We start from the raw sequence: 17,886 nt of genomic DNA, 5'->3' as shown, positions 1-17,886 counted from the left end.
ATTGCAGAGCTATGAGTTTTCACCCAAATGTGAGTCCAGCCAGTACAATAATTATTAAGCAGGTATCCTTACACAAGGTAAGTAAATGTCGTATCTAAGACAGCATTTACAGATGCTTTTGATAACTACAGAAATGTGCTTTGTAACTATGATGAGAAAGTATTAAAAGTAAGGCAAGTAAATACATGGAGAAATTGTAAAATACTCTTAATTTTAATTCTGTAGCCCATGAAAAGAAGTGCATAAGTCGAGGAGAAGCTTTAATGCCCACCACACAATCCAAATTGTCCCGTGTCAGCAGCGGCTTTGGTCTTTCCAAGTTAACGGGATCAAGAAGGAATCGAAAGGAAAGCGGGCTTCATAAACACAGTCTTTCCACCCAGGTACATGGTTTAGTTTTATTAATGATATTAGAACTTTGTATTTCAAGGTTTAGTTACAGTGTTTTATATAATACACTTAACACATACAAGCATATGATTTGAATTGACACTCTACATTTTTGTTTTCAGACAGAGAGATAACTCTGGTTATGGGGTCTTCTCCCGTTTTATTATGGTACAGTTGCACTATGAATGTTGTGTATTTTGAATGAATATAAGATGAGATTTCAGATATTGATATATGATCAGACTATAGTTTTTTCCAAATTTTTTCAAGCATTCAATAGTTCTATTATTAATAGTTATATAAATTTTAAATCAATAACAAAATGACTTTTTAAATAATTTTATTATACACACCAATTTTTTATTTTTTTTTAACCCCTCCACCTCCAGCATTAATTTCTTCCTCATCATACTCTTTGCCATCTCAGAATCTCAGTGGCAGCAGTGAAAAGCATCTGGGAGAAACCATGTGTATGAGTCATTCCATGTGTCAGGCCGGGCTCCCTAGCAAGCGCATTCTGAGAGAGGGTTTAGTGTGCAAGCTGCTTATTAGGGGTGCCCTTGATATTTGTGGAGAAGGCAATGGCACCCCACTCCAGTACTCTTGCCTGGAAAATCCCATGGACGGAGGAGCCTGGTGGGCTGCAGTCCATGGGGTCGCTAAGAGTCGGACACAACTGAGCGACTTCACTTTCACTTTCACTTTGATATTTGTAGTAGGGATAAAAACGAGGCAGGACTGCTTATGGGGAAATGTCAGGGTACAGTGCAGGTCTGGCGACCAGGTAGACACAAGTGGAGCCTTGGTACCAAAGTGACCTGGCGGAGTTAACTTGTACTGAGCTGAAATGGCTCAGCCCGCTTGCCCCCAAATCAGGCAGTGATTGTGGGGTACACTGCAGCTCTCTGCAGCTGAGATGATCCCTGAAGTACGGACAGCACACCCAGAAGCTGTGGCAGTGAGCCCTTCCTTGAAGGGGCAGTAGGGGTTGGGGTGTTGGGATCTGAGTCCATCACATAAGCCTCCATCAGATTCATCAGATAATTCATCCTTCACAGTTTTTTGTGGGATATTTGAGATGTTGTTGTGATGCCTTTAATAGAATTTTAACTAACTGCCTTATTTCAAGGCTAGTTAACATTTTCTTTTTCAGAAAATCCATGAAATATTAAGACTCTTTTCCCACCCATTATTAGGAGATTTCTCAGTGGATGTTTACACACATCGCTGTTGTTCGTGACTTGGTAGACACACAATATAAGGAATACCAGGAGGTAAGAGTCATAACCATAATAATGGTTTGTTTTGCATTTCTCAAGTGGGAAAAGACTGTTCCCCTTGTTATCTTCCTCCTGCTTTTAAGAGTAAGTTGCTGAACTGCATTCATCATCAAAGGTGATGTTTTTAGTTATTCCTGGCAACAGCTACTTTGGCCATTGGTTTTAAGACAGAGTGGAACTTCCTTTGGGCAAACTGCATTAAAACGTGACAGACTGGAGATCAGCACAGCTGAACTCTAATAACATTCATGACCATCATATTTCATGTGTTTGTTCCTAATAAAAATTAAAATGTCAGAAGATCCCTTTTTCAGACTTAATACAGAGATCATAAACATGTGCATCAAAGTCTCTGAGAAGTCTCTTAAAATTCTAAAAAATTAAAACAAAGTTTTTTTTTTATTATTACAAGTTCTTAGTAATTTTGTCAATAAAAACTTCAGTGAAATCTTGATTAATTCATAATTACTCGACAACGTATCCTAAATATTTCCATGGCAGCTAAATTGTATGCATTAAGGATTTCTGAATGATAAGCTGCTAATATTTTATGGGCATGATACTAGATACTTAGTTATTACAGGTGATTTCCTCCCGTCAGGCACACATAAGTACTATTACAGTATCATATAACATCAAGATGACTTCTTCAGTAACCATTAGGGTTAGTTATATAAAGAGATCTTTATTCCTAGACTTTAAAAGTATATGCTTATATTTCATGAATCATTAGATAAAGTTAGTCATAAGCATCTACTATTGAAATGTTACACATTTTGGCATTTGACAATAGCAAGAAGTTATTCCACAAGTCGTAAGTTTCCCTTGCAGTAAGTTGATTTGAATTTCTCCCAGTGGCCAAGTAAAAATGATTATCCTTTTCTTTTTATATAAATGTTAAGTTCCCTATCAGAACTGCACGTGTATATTCTTTACCTAAAAGTATTGGAAATGTTACGGAGATCAGCAGGTATCTAGTGTGTTGGCAATATTTCTTGACCTGGCTTTGTAGATTTTCTTTTATTCTTGTTCTGGTAACTGCTTTACAGTCTAGGGTAGGGAAGGGGATTCAACCTTAAATTCATGTCTTTTTTATCTCTCATTGGACAAGCCATTACACTGTGTTTTCATAAATAATATTGCCATCTTCCCTGTGTCTTGAGTTACAAGTTTCTTTTACACTCTGGTCGAGTGTACCGCACAAGCTACTCTGTACATACCTTCCACGGAACTTGGCGCTAAAATAATCCCCTTGGGCCATCACTAAAACTCCACCTTCTCACAAAATAGCGTATTTTAGCCATAAATAAGTATAATTTTACTTTTATGATATTGACTGAAATGGCGTGGATTGGGTTCTGTTACCAAATTCTAACTTGGTTTTAAGCTGTTTATAGACTTTTAATTGTTGCTCCTGCTTTTGCTTGAAAACCAACCTGGACTCCCCTCCACCCCTACTCCCTTAGCGTCAGCAAAATGCCCTGAAGTACGTGACGGAAGAGTGGTGCCAGATCGAGTACGAGCTGCTGCGGGAGCGGGGACTCTGGGGCCCCCCCATTGGTTCCCATCTTGACAAGTGGATGTTGGAGATGACAGAGGGTCCCTGCAGAATGAGGAAAAAAATGGTGCGAAATGATATGTTTTATAACCATTACCCTTACGTGCCAGAAACGGAGCAGGAAACCAACGTGGCGGTGAGTGCTCAAAAGTCAGCGTTTGTCATGGCGGTCTCAAGTTTCCCTTCTTTTTTTGCAAGCATTTTCTCTTATTAGATCAGTTATGTAAAATACCTGATCTAGAAAATTCAATGAACTGTATTACATTGGCACTGTCAGGATGGTGGCGATGGAATGAAAAGATAAGCAGGGAGATCGCACAGTGAAGCAGTTTAGGTTGGAGACCCTGGAGCCGGCTGCCCGGTCAGTAGCTGATAACCTAGTATCAGCCACTTGAACCTCTTTAGGTTCTGCTTTCTTCACGCCTAAAATGGAGAAAAATAGCAGCTCCATCTTAGAAGCCATTAGGAGGATTAAGTGATTAAAATTAGTCAAGTACTCAGAAAAGTGTCTAGCACAGAATAAGCACTATCTGACTGTTAAGTAAATAAAATAACACAGCCACTAAGCAGTACTCTGAAGAAATGCAGAGCACAGTCAAAGAATAATAGTAGCCCGAGTGTCTAGATCATCCCAGTTATGTTGAGAAGCTTCATCACAGGTTCCGCCAGTAAAAAACAGACAGCATTTGCCCTTAAATTTCTTTTTATTCAGACAAGTTGCCCTTCCTAAAGCCTTCATTCAGATTTTTGCACTGACCAGAAAAATGTTGTCTATAAATTGATCATGATTTAAGAATCATGCTTTTTTTTTTTTTTAACATTTGGGAAAATGCAGTCTTCCCCAGTAAAGTCACTGCAAATTGAGGAAGAGAAACCCCTTCACAGTTGAAGTGCTTTCACATTCTTGACTGAGACATGATTCTCTCAACAATGGAAGAAACCAAGATTAATAAAGCAGACTTGGCGCGTGTGTCTTCTAGTGAGAAGATGGTGTAACATGAGACGACTTGGATTGCTCCAGTGCCTCTTTTTTTCTCAGCCAAAACCCTGGCTTCATCTATCTTGTGCTAACTGACTCCACTTTGTCCTGTTGCTATTTAGAATATCGTAGATCTTAGACCTGCTAATATATAGTTGTTTACGATTTTTTAAAGATTGCTCCCTAAAGTTTTGTTTTTCTCAAAGCTATTTCATTCTGTCAAAAACGCCATACTTTGTAAATTTTAACTTAAAGCACTATAATTTCTCATACTAGTGCACTCTGTAGGAAAAAAAACCCACCCATATTTTTGCAGCCTTCTAATAGCACATACTTTTGTCAGAGCAGACTAGCAGTACAGTCTCTGATTATTCATCCATTTTTCCCAAGTAAATAATTGATTAAGAATTTAAGCCTGTAGCACTTTGATAAAATATTTTTATGAAGTCAACACTCATTCAAATTGAATACATTTAAGAATATGAATTGGGCTTCCCTGGTGGCTCAGAGGTTAAAGCGTCTGCCTCCGATGCGGGAGACCCGGGTTCGATCCCTGGGTTGGAAAGATCCCCTGGAGAAGGAAATGGTAACCCACTCCAGTATTCTTGCCTGGAGAATCCCATGGACTGAGAAGCCTGGTAGGCTATAGTCCACAGGGTCGCAAAGAATCAGACACAACTGAGCGACTTCACCTTCATCTTCAAAAATATGAAAATAGAAGATGAATGTGCTCTCTTAAATATGAGACCATTCACTATATAACTGAGATATATACTTTTTGAGTTACATAACCATAGGTTTTCTTTTTTTTTTAACCGTGTGTACTCCGTTGCTTCTTATAACAGTGTCATTTGTTTTAAAAAGTATTTTCAAAAATTTTTATCAAGAGTATAGTTAATTTACAGTGTTGTTAGTTTCAGCTGTACAACAAAGTGATTTAGTTATACATATAAATATATCTCTTTTTTAGATTCTTTTCCCATACGGGCCATTACAGAGTATTGAGTAGAGTCCCTGTGCTATACAAGGAACTCTATATCTGCTATACAGCAGGTCCTTATCAGTTATCTATTTTATATGTAGTAGTGTATATATGTCAATCCCAATCTTCAATTTATCCCTTGCCCCCTCCTTACCTCCCAAAACCTTAAGTTACAAAAGTGTGTTTGAAGTTCTATATCAGATAAAAACATAATAATCTATTCAGAGTTCACACTTACAACCTTAATATCCATTAGCATTTTACCTGATCAAAGGAGTTCATCAGCCTGTGAAATCTATAAACAGTCTCAGAAATAAGTGTGCACCATAGGGAGCTTTCCTGCGCCCCCCCCCCCGCCCCCCCCCCCACAATTGGCTTACATATTGCAAAATACAAGGCAGTTGAGAAATGTTAGAGATACATTTACAAAAAAGGAAAAAGCAGGTTGGGAAGGGGAGGTGATTATAGATGGTAGAATTCATGCTGCTTTAGTTCATGTAAAGTCAGGGTTAATATGCTATGATGAAATTTTCCAAATGAATAATGATTTTGGTGGTGCTAGTTCAAAATCTGTAAACTTGAAACACCATTAAATGTCCACTTTTTTATGGAATATGCCATCTGGCAATATTAACATCAAGGAAAATTCCAAAAAGTAGAAGCAAATGCTTCTATTTCACTAACTTCTATTGTAAAATAAAAAAGAGCAGGGACTTCTAGTGGTCCAGTGGCTAAGACTCTCCACTCCCAATGCAGGGGGCCAGGGTTCGATCCCTGGTCAGGGAACTAAATTCCCACATGCCACAACTAAGAGTATGCATGCCACGACTAAAAGAGATCCCACGTGCTGCAACGAATACTTGGCACAGGTAAATAAATAAACAAATGATAAATATTAAAGAGAGAGTGCACAGATACTTACAAGGCACAATGCGGTTGATGCTCTGCAGAGCATTTACTTACAATTTCAGGGCCCTCTGAAGTGTAGTTATGTTATTATCCCAATTTCACAGATGAGAAATAGAAGCCTAGAAAATTAAGGAATCTCTTCTAGGTAGCAGGGCAAGATATAATACTAAGTAGCAGAGCAAGATATAATAACTATAAGTTGATAATTCCTCAGGAGTTGAATCAGTCTTTAAAAAAGATTCCAATCTCTGGTGGTTTTGAGACATTATCAACAGACAGTGAATTTCTTTCAGAGAGAAACCATATACTAGATTTTTTTTTCTTTTTTTATTTTCAAAGAATTTTTTTGATGTGGACCATTTTTTTAAAGTTTTTGTTGAAATTGCTACAGCATTGCCTACATGTTGTGTTTAGGCTTTTTTTTTTTTTTTTTGGCCACAAGTCATACAGGATCTTAGCTCCCAAGCTGGTGATGGGACCTGCACCGCCTGCACTGGAAGGCTACACCCAGCCACTGGACCACAGGAAAGTCCTGTGTATTAGGGTTTCTCTCTAATGCTGAAGCGTATATAGAGCTTAATAAGTGTTCAATGAATGGACTTGTCAGAGCTCTTTCTTCCTGAATTAGAATTTATCCATTGCTTCCCATTCAATATTCTTAGAGAATTTTCCTAATTATTCTTGCACTACAAAGGGCTAGAGTCAAATTTTATGGGGTGTAAAGTTTCTGTAACTTGGGGAGGCTCTATAATAAAAAGAGTATGGCATTATGAATAAAAAATTGCTAGAGCCTCTCTTGCAGGGCTTTGCAAGGAGCCCATAGGAAGTGAGGACTGTTGAGGTATAAGCTTCATCAGTTTCATAGAAAATCCTCCTCTACTCTGAACCATTTTGAATGTTGCCTCCCAGAATCAGAGACCAGTCACGTCTTTCCTTTACGCTTGTGGAAATGCGCCATTCTCCTTGTACCCATCTTTATAAAATATAGGCAGTACTTTTCGCAACCTAAGAGGTATTTCAGGTATGCTGCTGCTGCTAAGTCGCTTCAGTCGTGTCCGACTCTGTGCGACCCCATAGACGGCAGCCCACCAGGCTCCCCCGTCCCTGGGATTCTCCAGGCAAGAACACTGGAGTGGGTTGCCATTTCCTTCTCCAAAGCATGAAAGTGAAAAGTCAAAGTGAAGTCGCTCAGTCATGTCTGACTCTTAGCGACTCCATGAACTGCAGCCTACCAGGCTCCTCCGCCCATGGGATTTTCCAGGCAAGAGTACTGGAGTGGGGTGCCATTGCCTTCTCCGATTTCAGGTATAACAGGTACTAAAAATTGCTTTTGAAGCCTCTTGAGAGGTATAATAGGTTCTGCCTGGAGTAAGGACAAGTGATTTGATCTTCACCTTATTTATTACGAAGAATCATTGTTTTAAGTAACATTTAACTCTTTAGTCCTGTTGCTTAAGGTGAACATACAATGATGATTTCAAAGTTATTTCTTGTTTTTAAATGTTTGATGTGTTATATATAATCAAGTGATTATTTCTTTGGTCATTATTTCTTAAACCTGGATAATGCTACATACTGTGTTAAAATGTAGCTTATCTTTTATTGTAAGTTTTGAACTTTATTTTTAAGTTAGATGTTTGTTTGTAGAATGAAGAGAATATTTTAGTGTTTCATTTGCCACAGAATTGAAAGCTTTGAAGTTTTATCAACTAAAATTATTTTAGTGAGAACAAAAATTAATTTTGTCCTGAGAAAAGTTATGTACATGTGGAAAATTTTCTAATTGCACTTAAAAGTCCCTTTGCACAGGGACTTTTCTTGGACGGTCGATTTCAAATCTAAAATAGCTATACTGAGTTGTACTATAATTCTGTATTTTAAGTGGTAATATTATTTATAAATACTAAGATGTGAGCCTGGGAAATGATGCAAATACAAAACCTGGTGGTTTTTAAGCAGCTAGCTGCTCTGAATCCTGAGGAAGGAGAATAAAATTCCAAACTTTGTCACTTTAAAATTATATTTAAGTACTAAAACCAGGTTTTAATTCTACAAGCCCCTTATTTTCACAGAATAATAGTCTCAAACAAATTGACTGTTCTTTGCAAATATTATTGGGATAAAACCCTCACTGTTTCCCTTTAATGTTGAGCTGCTCAGGGCAGAAGGGTAAACAACTCACCTAAGTTCCTTTTCTTGTAATTAAGTGAGTCTCCTGTGGCTTCCTCTGCATATATTTTTATATGCTATGTATGAACTAAGTGGCTCAGGAAATTCCATTGCCAATAACAGAGAAAACTTAGAAGTAAAGGAACTATAAAATTATTTACTAGAAATTCTGACATTGAAAATTTTTAATTTCTGTATAAACATAGTTATAATAATATATAATTTTTTAATTAAATAGAACTATGATATACTAAAATTATTAGTATACGTATAGCTTTGATGTTGAACACTGTACCTTTTAGTAAAATAAGAACCTCAGTTAGTGGCTCAGTGAGCAAATGTGTATTAAACCAGCCCTCCGTCATATGCTCCAGGGAACACACTATCGTGTACATGTCAGACCCTGCCCACATTCTAGTTGGGGATATATAGTAGACATCAGAATTAGGTTTGACAATAGTAGTTGGTCCATTTTGCTATATTGGTTTATCACACATCTGTCCAGTGGTCTGTCTTGTTTTATTTTTTAATTAATTTCAAAATGAGTTAGAGAAATCAGTACCTTTCACCCCTAAACACTTCCACATGTGTAGCAATGGAATTCAGTATTTGTTCAGAATTCTTTTTTTATTGACATGAATTTTACATATAAATCCTAAGTGCACCATTCTGTGAGTCTCAACAAATGTGTAGTAATACTTATGTAACCCAAACCTTTACCACGATTGGGAACATGGATGTGTGTTTTAAAGATTATCTGTCAACGTAAGGTATGCTTTTAAAAGTTCGCTTTTAAGGAGAGATGTTTATTAAACCATATTAAATACTTGAAAGTATGCCCAGTAGTTCCGCGTTTGTTTTGCCAGGGGAAGCAAACATTTATGAAAGCATTTTGTCTGCTCATATTGACTGTAAGGCCAGGTACTGGAAGTCATCTCCAAATACAAACTGTGAAAAGAAGAACTGGAAGGTTGCTTGGATGTGTTATTGTCTGTAGCTATCCGTTTGTATGTGTACATGCACAGGTCACGCGCTGCAGCTCAACAGATCCTGCCTTCTTGTTACTCAGTTTCATTCTGAGAATAAAATATAAAGCAGCTACCTTATTGTTTAAAAAGTAATGTTTAGAGAAACTTTCCGTTTGGAGGCTGATAATCCAAGCTTGCTTCCACTTTCAGCCTCTCTGGGATCTCAGCTATGAAGGCAGCAAAAGAAGAAGGTCCTCTGGCTTTTAGGGGAAGATGTTTTTTCACTAACAAGCACTTAGTGATTTCTGTGGTTTGGGATATTGTAGATAATAGTTCAAACCAGTTGCTTCTGTTGCAAAACAGATCGAGAGATAAGCACAGTAAAAGTTAGATTCAAGATATTAATAATAGCTAGAACTAGGTTCCATTATCCAATTTTCTCTGTTTTTCCTTTGAAGCCATATAAAGAGTTGTCTCTAAATTGTCCAAGACACTGGCAGCCTGTGCTCAAGTTTTGTCTGTGTGACTTTGAAGTCTGTCTTGTTCAGTAACCTTGAGAATTTTAGCAGTTATGTTTTACTTTAAAACTACTTTTGATAATTGAGAAAATAATCACAAGATGCTCAGTGATTATTTCAAGCAGCTTAGGATATCATATTAATTTTGTGTGAGTGCATCTTCCATATTTCATACAATCCTCAAGAGTATTTTATTTTTGTGTTGCTCTTTGTTATTTTTTTCTGATGTGTCTATACTTAATACCCTATTTTCAGTCTGAGATCCCAAGTAAACAGCCTGAGACACCTGATGATATCATTCCTCAAAAGGTAAACCACAAAATACCATAAAAGAATGCAAAATGCTTACAGTTTTTTTATTTTAATTTCTTTGTTTTGGTTTTGTTTTATTTTATGTTAGTGCATGGTAGACTAGACTAACCTAAAGGGATAACTTTCAATTTGCTATTTCTGTAAGTTCCGTGGAGTTGAAAAAAGTGAATTTCATTCCTACTAAGAGATGTTCTCATCTCTCTTGCTTTGTTCCGATTAGCTTTCTAGGATCCCTATGCAGCTCACTAACAGGCTGAATACCCATCGCTCTCACCGTGAAAAGTGTACCGCTTCACACATAAACTAACAAGTCCCAAGGCATGTTAGTAATGGGCAGCCGGACACCACCAAGTTTGTTTTCAACTTCTCATTTAATTCTTCTAGATACTAAACAATATATATTTTGAGACTGCAAGTGTATTCTCTCTTAAAATTACTTTTTCAATCAGAAGGAACTAAATGGAAACTAAGTGTATGATCACTTTTAAATACTATTTTATTTTAATTTAAATTTATATAATTGTTTTCTTTTTGCGGGAAGATTCAATACATAAGCAGTAAAAAAAAAATGCAGAACTTTACAACACAGAAATTTACCTCAAAATATTTGGGGGAGAATCCTTTTAGTTCCGAATCAGATATGAAGTCAGTATCCAAGATGTTGTCCCACATTTGTTAATTCATTGTCTTGCCCATCACTAACTATGCTTTCATCTTTTTAAAAATGAACAATTTTGAGTTGAAGATAATTGTTAAATCTTGTGTAGAGAATTGTTATAATACAAAATTAACTACCCTGCTTTCATTTCAAAAAATACTACAATATTCTTATTAATTCATCAGATTCATCCTTCCATAATTGTAATATTATTTTACAGCATTTCAGTACTTGCGTGTTACATAGTCCAGTTTTCATTTGCTGCATATCGTTCATCAGTTAGCTTGCAGCTCTCTTCGTTCTAAGTCTACAACCTGAAGTTAAGGGTAGCGGTGGCTTGAGTTAGGTATCTTTTCACCTCAAAATTGGTTCAGTATTTTAGTCTAAATATTTCATCCAGTTGGACACTTTTTTTTCCATTTTACTTCAAAATCATTTTTAAAAGTTTTACTTAATATAAGTATTTTTGTAGACAGTACGTATTAACTATTTGATGGAGAGTTAGGCTGATAGAATATTTTCAATTAGATTTTAATGGGGAAGGAAAGTAATGTTTAGAAAGAGAAGGTCTTTAAGCGTGTTTCAAACTCTTATCTTTTTCTTAATTGTTAATTCAAAGTCTGGGTCATTCTGGTCAAGGAACATATAAACTTTTCCCTTTGGTCTTGCATTTTTATAGGAAATTTTAAACCTTAATTTCTCATTGTTTGTTGTTTTAAGAAAAAATTTGGGTCAACTGGAAAACCTGTTTTTTAAGATAAATATTAATTATCCTGAAAAGAAAATGCTCTGTATTAAACACCAAAAAGTTAAATCTCTTCTGATGTTTCTGGGTAATTAATTTCTTCTTCAAAATGGACTTATGTATGTTCTTGATACACTCATTTATTTGTTAAGTTTCTGGATCATATTCTTTTACACAACAAACAACAGAGTTATTTTAGCAAATTGGAGACAGAAGCTGGAGTAGCAGGTGAACCAGATGGTGTCATCTGGCCTGAAGCCAGTGCATTCCATGTGGGGTCAGGACTCTGAAGGGTTGGGCCATTCCCAGTGTTACGGTGAGACATGGGAATACCAGGAGGAAAAGGGCAGTTCTGGGTTTCTACCTCCAAGTATCTGCAGTACACACACAGGTAGTTCCTACCAAAGGGATGGCCCTTTAGGCCTAAGCTGTTTACTTGGGGCAGAAACAAAATTCCAGGCTCTCCACAAACTGGACATCCCCTTACAACATGATGCTTTCTGACACTGGGTGTTCTCTCTACTGTACTGCTGCATCAGGAAGACTGTGCTCTACTAACATGGAAACATTTGACAAAAGATGATGTATTTCTTTTTTCGGAAAGGACAAAACTGCTAATGTTGTTTTATGTATGTCTTCTAAAAGTCAGTACAATTTAAAAAGAGAGAAACCTAACCCAAAAGTCTGTGCTCTTACTATGTACAGTCTATTAATTCTTGAAGATGAATTAGCTGAGCACTTTCCTTTTGCTGTTCCATAGAAGCCTGCTCGATACAGAAGAGCCATAAGTTATGACAGTAAAGAATACTACATGCGACTAGCCTCCGGCAACCCAGCCATTGTGCAGGATGCCATCGTAGAGAGCTCTGAAGGAGAAGCTGCTCAGCAAGAACCAGAACATGGTGAAGACACGATTGCTAAAGTCAAAGGTCAGCAGCCTTCCTCTCTGACTTTAATTAAAAACACTTGGGAGCATTCCTTCTACTTCAATTCATATGAAAAATATTAGCAATGATAAACAGTAGGAAGACCCTCCTGGAGAAGAACATGGCTACCCACTCCAGTATTCTTGCCTGGAGAAGTCCATGGACAGAGAAGCCTGTCAGGTTATAGTCCATGGGGTCACAAAGAGTTGGATATGACTGAGCGACTATTTATATATTATAAACAGTAGGGCCAAACTTATTAAAAGTATCTATGCATATTTTAGTATATCAACCTTCTTAAAGATGGATTTCTATATCAAAACTAAAGAGACTGGCTCTTCTTTATAGCCTATAGATGAATGTCATGTACCCATTGGCTTGATTTTTTTTTTTTTTTTTTCATTGTATCTGGCAGAATTCTGTGTGGTACCTGATATTTTAAGTTAAGGCCCTAATAACTAAGTGAATATTTATAAGATTAAAACAACCATTAAATGTGTTATTAGTGCATGTTAGCCAACAGTAAGAAATAATGATCTTTTCTCCTATGAACTAAAACATATTATTGCAAATCTATACTTTGTGAGCCTAGTAAGACCTGCATATGATCAAGGATTGGACTAAAATGGACATGGGCTTTTTGATTCTGGACATCTGTATATGTGTGCCCTCTGCCCTCCTCTACAGCTTCTCTGTGAGCTGGACCTTCCCAATTTTGTCCTAAGATACTGATCCCACTGTCCTCCACTGAAGCCTTCTCGTTCAGCTCCCCTGGCTGCAGTGGCACTGTAGTCGTATCTTTTACAGCAATTTCAGTGATTTTATGTTTTCCTAAATTATCAGTTTCTCAGAGGCAGAGATTATTTCATGTCTAGCACACAATGGGGACTCAGTTGATGTTGAAAAAGTAAAATCAATCCATTGTTATTTTTTAAGCCTCTGAAATAATCATAAATTGTAAAGTCTTGGTATAGTCCATAGATAAAGCCCTGGAATGTGAATTAAAAGTATAAGTTAAAAATTATTTGCAGATCTCATTGATAAAAATCTAATAGTATATGGCCATGTCAACATAAAGCATTTATCTATAGTTGTGGTCAGCTTCTCGTATCATACCTGTTTTCTCTCATGATGACTATGAATTACTAAATATTTCATAAGTGACCTAACATTTTCGTAGAATCCTTGAAATTTTTAGTAAACAGAGTTTTCAGCCTTCTTATTTCTTGACACTGCATCGGCAAAGTCATTGAGATCAGTCCAAAGCTGTGTTATAGCCATATAACCAAGGTATATACCAATATATAACCAAGGCATATAATTCACAGTTTGTGGAGATGTGTTTGGGTCATTGGCATTTAGCTTCTCTTAGCCTCAGTTTTCCTAATTCCTAATTAAACTAAAACCACAAATATTGGTGTCCTTACTGTGATGTGCTAGATGTTATGATAGATATAGAATTGGAGGTTTTGATTCATCAAACTATAAATAAAGCAGCTGGAAGTTTTTCCCTTGCTGGATGTCCTCAGCAAGACTTGCTCTTTCTTGCTTATTTATTGTGTGTGCATGCTAAGTCACTTCAGTTGTGTCCGACTCTTTGCAACCCCATGGACTGTAGTTGCCAGGCTCCTCTGTCCATGGGATTCTCCAGGCAAGAATACTGGAGTGGGTTGCCATTTCCTTCTCCAGCTTATTTATTGTAGTCTTTGCTATGTGAAAATAAGGTTCTTCCCAAGACAAACCAGAACCTCTGATAACTTGGGTTCAAAGGGTAGGATTCTAGCAGATATGTTTTTCCAAAATTCTTAGAGCAACTGTAGTAGATAGATGTGACATTACTTTTGAGGAAACAAACTAAAGAATATTAAATGTGAGATTTAGAGATAGAGTCCTAGAGCCTGTTTGTTTCCTATACTTTGGGATATCAGTGGTTACCTTCATCCTCAGATTTTGATTTCACCTCCTGTGATTATCAATAAAATTATCAAAATGTAGGCAGTAAAATGTTAACTTATTGGGCAAATTAAAGTATCCAGCTCTATATTAAAAAGAATTGTGTTCTTACTCTTTATGATCTGTTGAGTTAAACAGATTCATTCATGTCTGAATGACCATAGTGCCACTTATAACGTGAGTCTTTAAATAGCCCTCATGGGCCCTCCATGTAGGTGGGATCTCTTATAATCATGTTTATAACTTGCTGTCCTTATTCTTGTTTCTGATAATGACTGACCATTTATTAATGGTATCCCCTCAGTAAAACCCACACGTTAGCATCACCCCTGTTACCATTCACTCTGCTAATCTCTCTGTTTATCATCATCGTCATCTGACACTTGTTGAGAGTTTACTATTTATCATGTACGATCCTAAGCACTTGATCGGAATTACCTCATTTAGTTCTCCAACAGTCCTCCAGGTATCCAGTAGAGATGATATTTTTGTCCTGTTTTTATAAATGAGAACCCTTTGAGATTCAGAGAGGGCAGATAATACTCCCAGGTCATACAACTGTTTAATACCAGATCTGTGCTGAGTGGGGTGGTTTTTTGGGTTGTTTTTTTTTTTGGCGGGGGCGAGGCGGGCGGTGATTGGTAATTTTTTATTTGTTTTGGTTTTTGGGTTTTTTATGGTTGTGGTGGTGATTTTTTTGGTCAGCACTGGGTTTTCATTGCAACACACAGGCTGTTTGTTGCAGAGAGTTTCTCTAGTTGTAGCTCATGGGCTCTAGAGCAGTTGGGCTCAGTAGCTGCAGTACATGGGCTCTCTAATTGCAACTCATGGTATTAGTTACTCTGATATTAGTTACCCAGCATTTAGGATCTTAGTTCTCTGACCAAGGGATTGAACCCATGTCCTCTGCATTTGAAGGTGGATTCTTAACCACTGGACCACCAGGGAAGTCCCTAGAGCCTGTGCTATTGGCCACTGAAGTGTGTGCATGCCTTCCTGAATTCTCTCAAATTGTACAGGAAGGACTCCTTGAGACTAAACCGCTCCCCAGTGGCCCCCGTGAGACCACATGGCCCTCTTGGCTCTTGTCCTGCAGGACTGGTCAAGCCACCTCTCAAACGGTCTCGGTCAGCACCGGACGGAGGCGATGAGGAGACACAGGAGCAGTTACAGGACCAGACAGCTGAGGGCAGCTCAATAGAAGAGGAGGAGAAAACAGACAACGCCACCCTGCTGCGCCTGTTGGAGGAGGGCGAAAAGGTGCTGGGCTTCTGGACAGGAGGGGTTGCACTGAGTGATTTGTTTCCCTTTTACAAGACAGCTGAAGGGTATTTTTCTGGCAGCCAAAGAGACATATTGCAGCCTCTGCAGTGAAATCAGTATTAAGCCCCCTTCTGGGCTCAGCACTCTTCATCTGCAGGACTTTCTCACCTCTCCGGACACCGACCAGCATGAAGTGGCATCAGATACAGGATTAACATTGACACCTAGTTCCCTGTCTTCCTCTGTATACCCTTTACCAAATTGCAAATCTCCCTTTACCAAATCTCCCCTTAATTCTCTTTCAATCCCATGTACACAACCCGTTCAGTAATGTGGTCCTGTATTTTTCCCTACTCCTCTGTAATTGCACTAACCACTTGAGCAGCTTCAACTAACCCATCATCCCCAAGCCTTGAGCCCATCACCCCCAGCCTCATATTTCACCCCTACACTCAGCTTCACTCACAGAAGACTACTTGGCCTTCCTATGTCGCTCTCAATCTCTTATAACCTGCGACCCCTCTAGGCTTAGTTTACTGACTCTGCTGTGTAGCCTGAGCCCCGTAGCTCTTTGTACCTTGCAGTTCACTCCATCCATGATGTTGGTTCTTTAATTTGCACTTTACTCATTGCATTCTCTGCATAAATGCCCCTGTCACTCGCATAACCTGTATCCCTGTAACCCACATTTGATACAGCTTCATTTATCTGGAGTCTTTAGTACTCAATACATAGGAACTTTTCCTTCAGGGTTTTGCCAGCCCAGATGTAAATACCCTCCTCTAAGCTTTTATAAAGCCCTATGTCTTTCACTCTTTTAGAGCTTAATTTTTAAAATTCTGTTCAAATATATGTAGCCTGATTAATCTTGAATGAAAACATAAAAAGAGGGGGGAAAAAGTTGTAACTATAAAAACCCTATATCTATCACTCCCTGGAGAAGGGAATGGCAACCCACTCCAGTATTCTTGCCTGGAGAATTCCATGGACAGAGGAGCCTGGAGGGCTCTAGTCCATGGGGTCACAAAGAGTCAGACATGACTGAGAGACTAATACTTTCACTTTCTTTTTTGTCTGTCACTCATTTTAGTGAGTTATGATTCCTTTGTTCCTGTGACTGTTTCTTCCCCTAGATAGTGAGCTCATTGTAGGCAGACAGTGTTTTCTTATTTCTACCCCAGTGCCTTGCACAGCTCTTAATCACCTGATACACAGTCTGTAAACCTTGAATGAAAGAGTGTCTGGTTGAATAAAGGGATAAAAGAATGAAGGAATTTAACGTGTAGTATCATGTCTTTAAAGATTGTGTTTGTCTGTTATAGTAGATTGTGGTATAACCCTTAAAATATTACTCACTAAGAAATAGTAACTAGAAATTAGAGCTTAATTTTTTCAGATTCTGTTCAAATATATAGCCTGATTAATCTTGAATGAAAACATTAAAAAAATTGTAACTATAAAAGTACAGTAGGTCTGAAGGAAGGAAGCACATGATAAGTGTCTGGGAGCTTCGGAATGTTCTATTCCTTGTTCTGGATGCTGGTTGCATCATATTTTAAGCATTTGAAAATTCTTTAAGGTATGCACTTAGGAAGTAACGTTTTCTATGTGTCTATTTTACTTAAAATAGAATTATTTTAGAAGTATGTGAAGTTTTTTCACTGTAACATTCTAAGTTTTTATTGTAGTTCACATGTGGTGTTGAAACTTCTATTTGTCTATTTTAGAAAATTTATTTTCTAATACTGTCATGTTTTAAGCTTCTGATCTTATGAGTACAGCCTTTGCTCTAATTGCTTTAAGCTTGAATAGTGCAGGAAGTGCATTTAGACTGACATTCATTTGACAGTTGTTTGACTCTGATTCAGTTGCTGATTTTTTTTCCTTGACTCATGTTAAACTAAGAATAAGCAAGAAGGAATTTTTGCTAAGAACTAGATCCTGCCTGTTGGAAAGAAAACAATGGTAACATTGAGGGCTTTAGCAAGTCCGTCCTTCTATGAGGAAAATACAGCTTCTGCCAAGTTTGGCTTTTTACAATGGCACCACAGTCTGCCAGGCAGGCGGAATCCAGTGGGGAGCGAACAGAGACAAATTCCAGAGGCTGTTATGGAAGAAGAGGAAAGTAAGCTGTGTGGAAGAGAAGACAGCCAGCAGTTGCTAACATGATTCTATGTATTCTGTCACTCTTACAACCCGCCACTGAAGTATATTTGAAATTTACTTGAAGATACAGAAGCCCAGAGACATGAAGAAATCTGACCAAATCTCTAGTT

At 37.7% G+C, this 17,886-nt stretch overlaps 1 protein-coding gene across 6 annotated transcripts in view; it reads left to right on the top strand.

Moving 5' to 3' along the window:
• Positions 1-17,886, top strand: part of WDFY3 (WD repeat and FYVE domain containing 3) — a 283,089-nt gene that overhangs the window by 219,124 nt on the left and 46,079 nt on the right. For 4 of the 6 annotated variants that reach the window (XM_070372638.1, XM_070372635.1, XM_070372637.1 and 1 more), the window contains 6 exons: positions 226-383; positions 1,587-1,664; positions 3,137-3,364; positions 10,009-10,062; positions 12,229-12,397; positions 15,444-15,607. In XM_070372638.1, coding sequence (XP_070228739.1) covers positions 226-383; positions 1,587-1,664; positions 3,137-3,364; positions 10,009-10,062; positions 12,229-12,397; positions 15,444-15,607 — 851 coding nt within the window. The remainder of the gene's footprint in view (positions 1-225; positions 384-1,586; positions 1,665-3,136; positions 3,365-10,008; positions 10,063-12,228; positions 12,398-15,443; positions 15,608-17,886) is intronic. The other 2 variants (XM_070372639.1, XM_070372636.1) reach the window with 1 other exon arrangement.

The sequence above is a fragment of the Bos mutus genome, chromosome 6, assembly GCF_027580195.1.
Source record: "Bos mutus isolate GX-2022 chromosome 6, NWIPB_WYAK_1.1, whole genome shotgun sequence".
NCBI classification, from domain to species: Eukaryota; Metazoa; Chordata; class Mammalia; order Artiodactyla; family Bovidae; genus Bos; species Bos mutus.
Note: the sequence above shows the minus strand (reverse complement) of the source record. Positions and strands in the feature narration are given on the sequence as shown.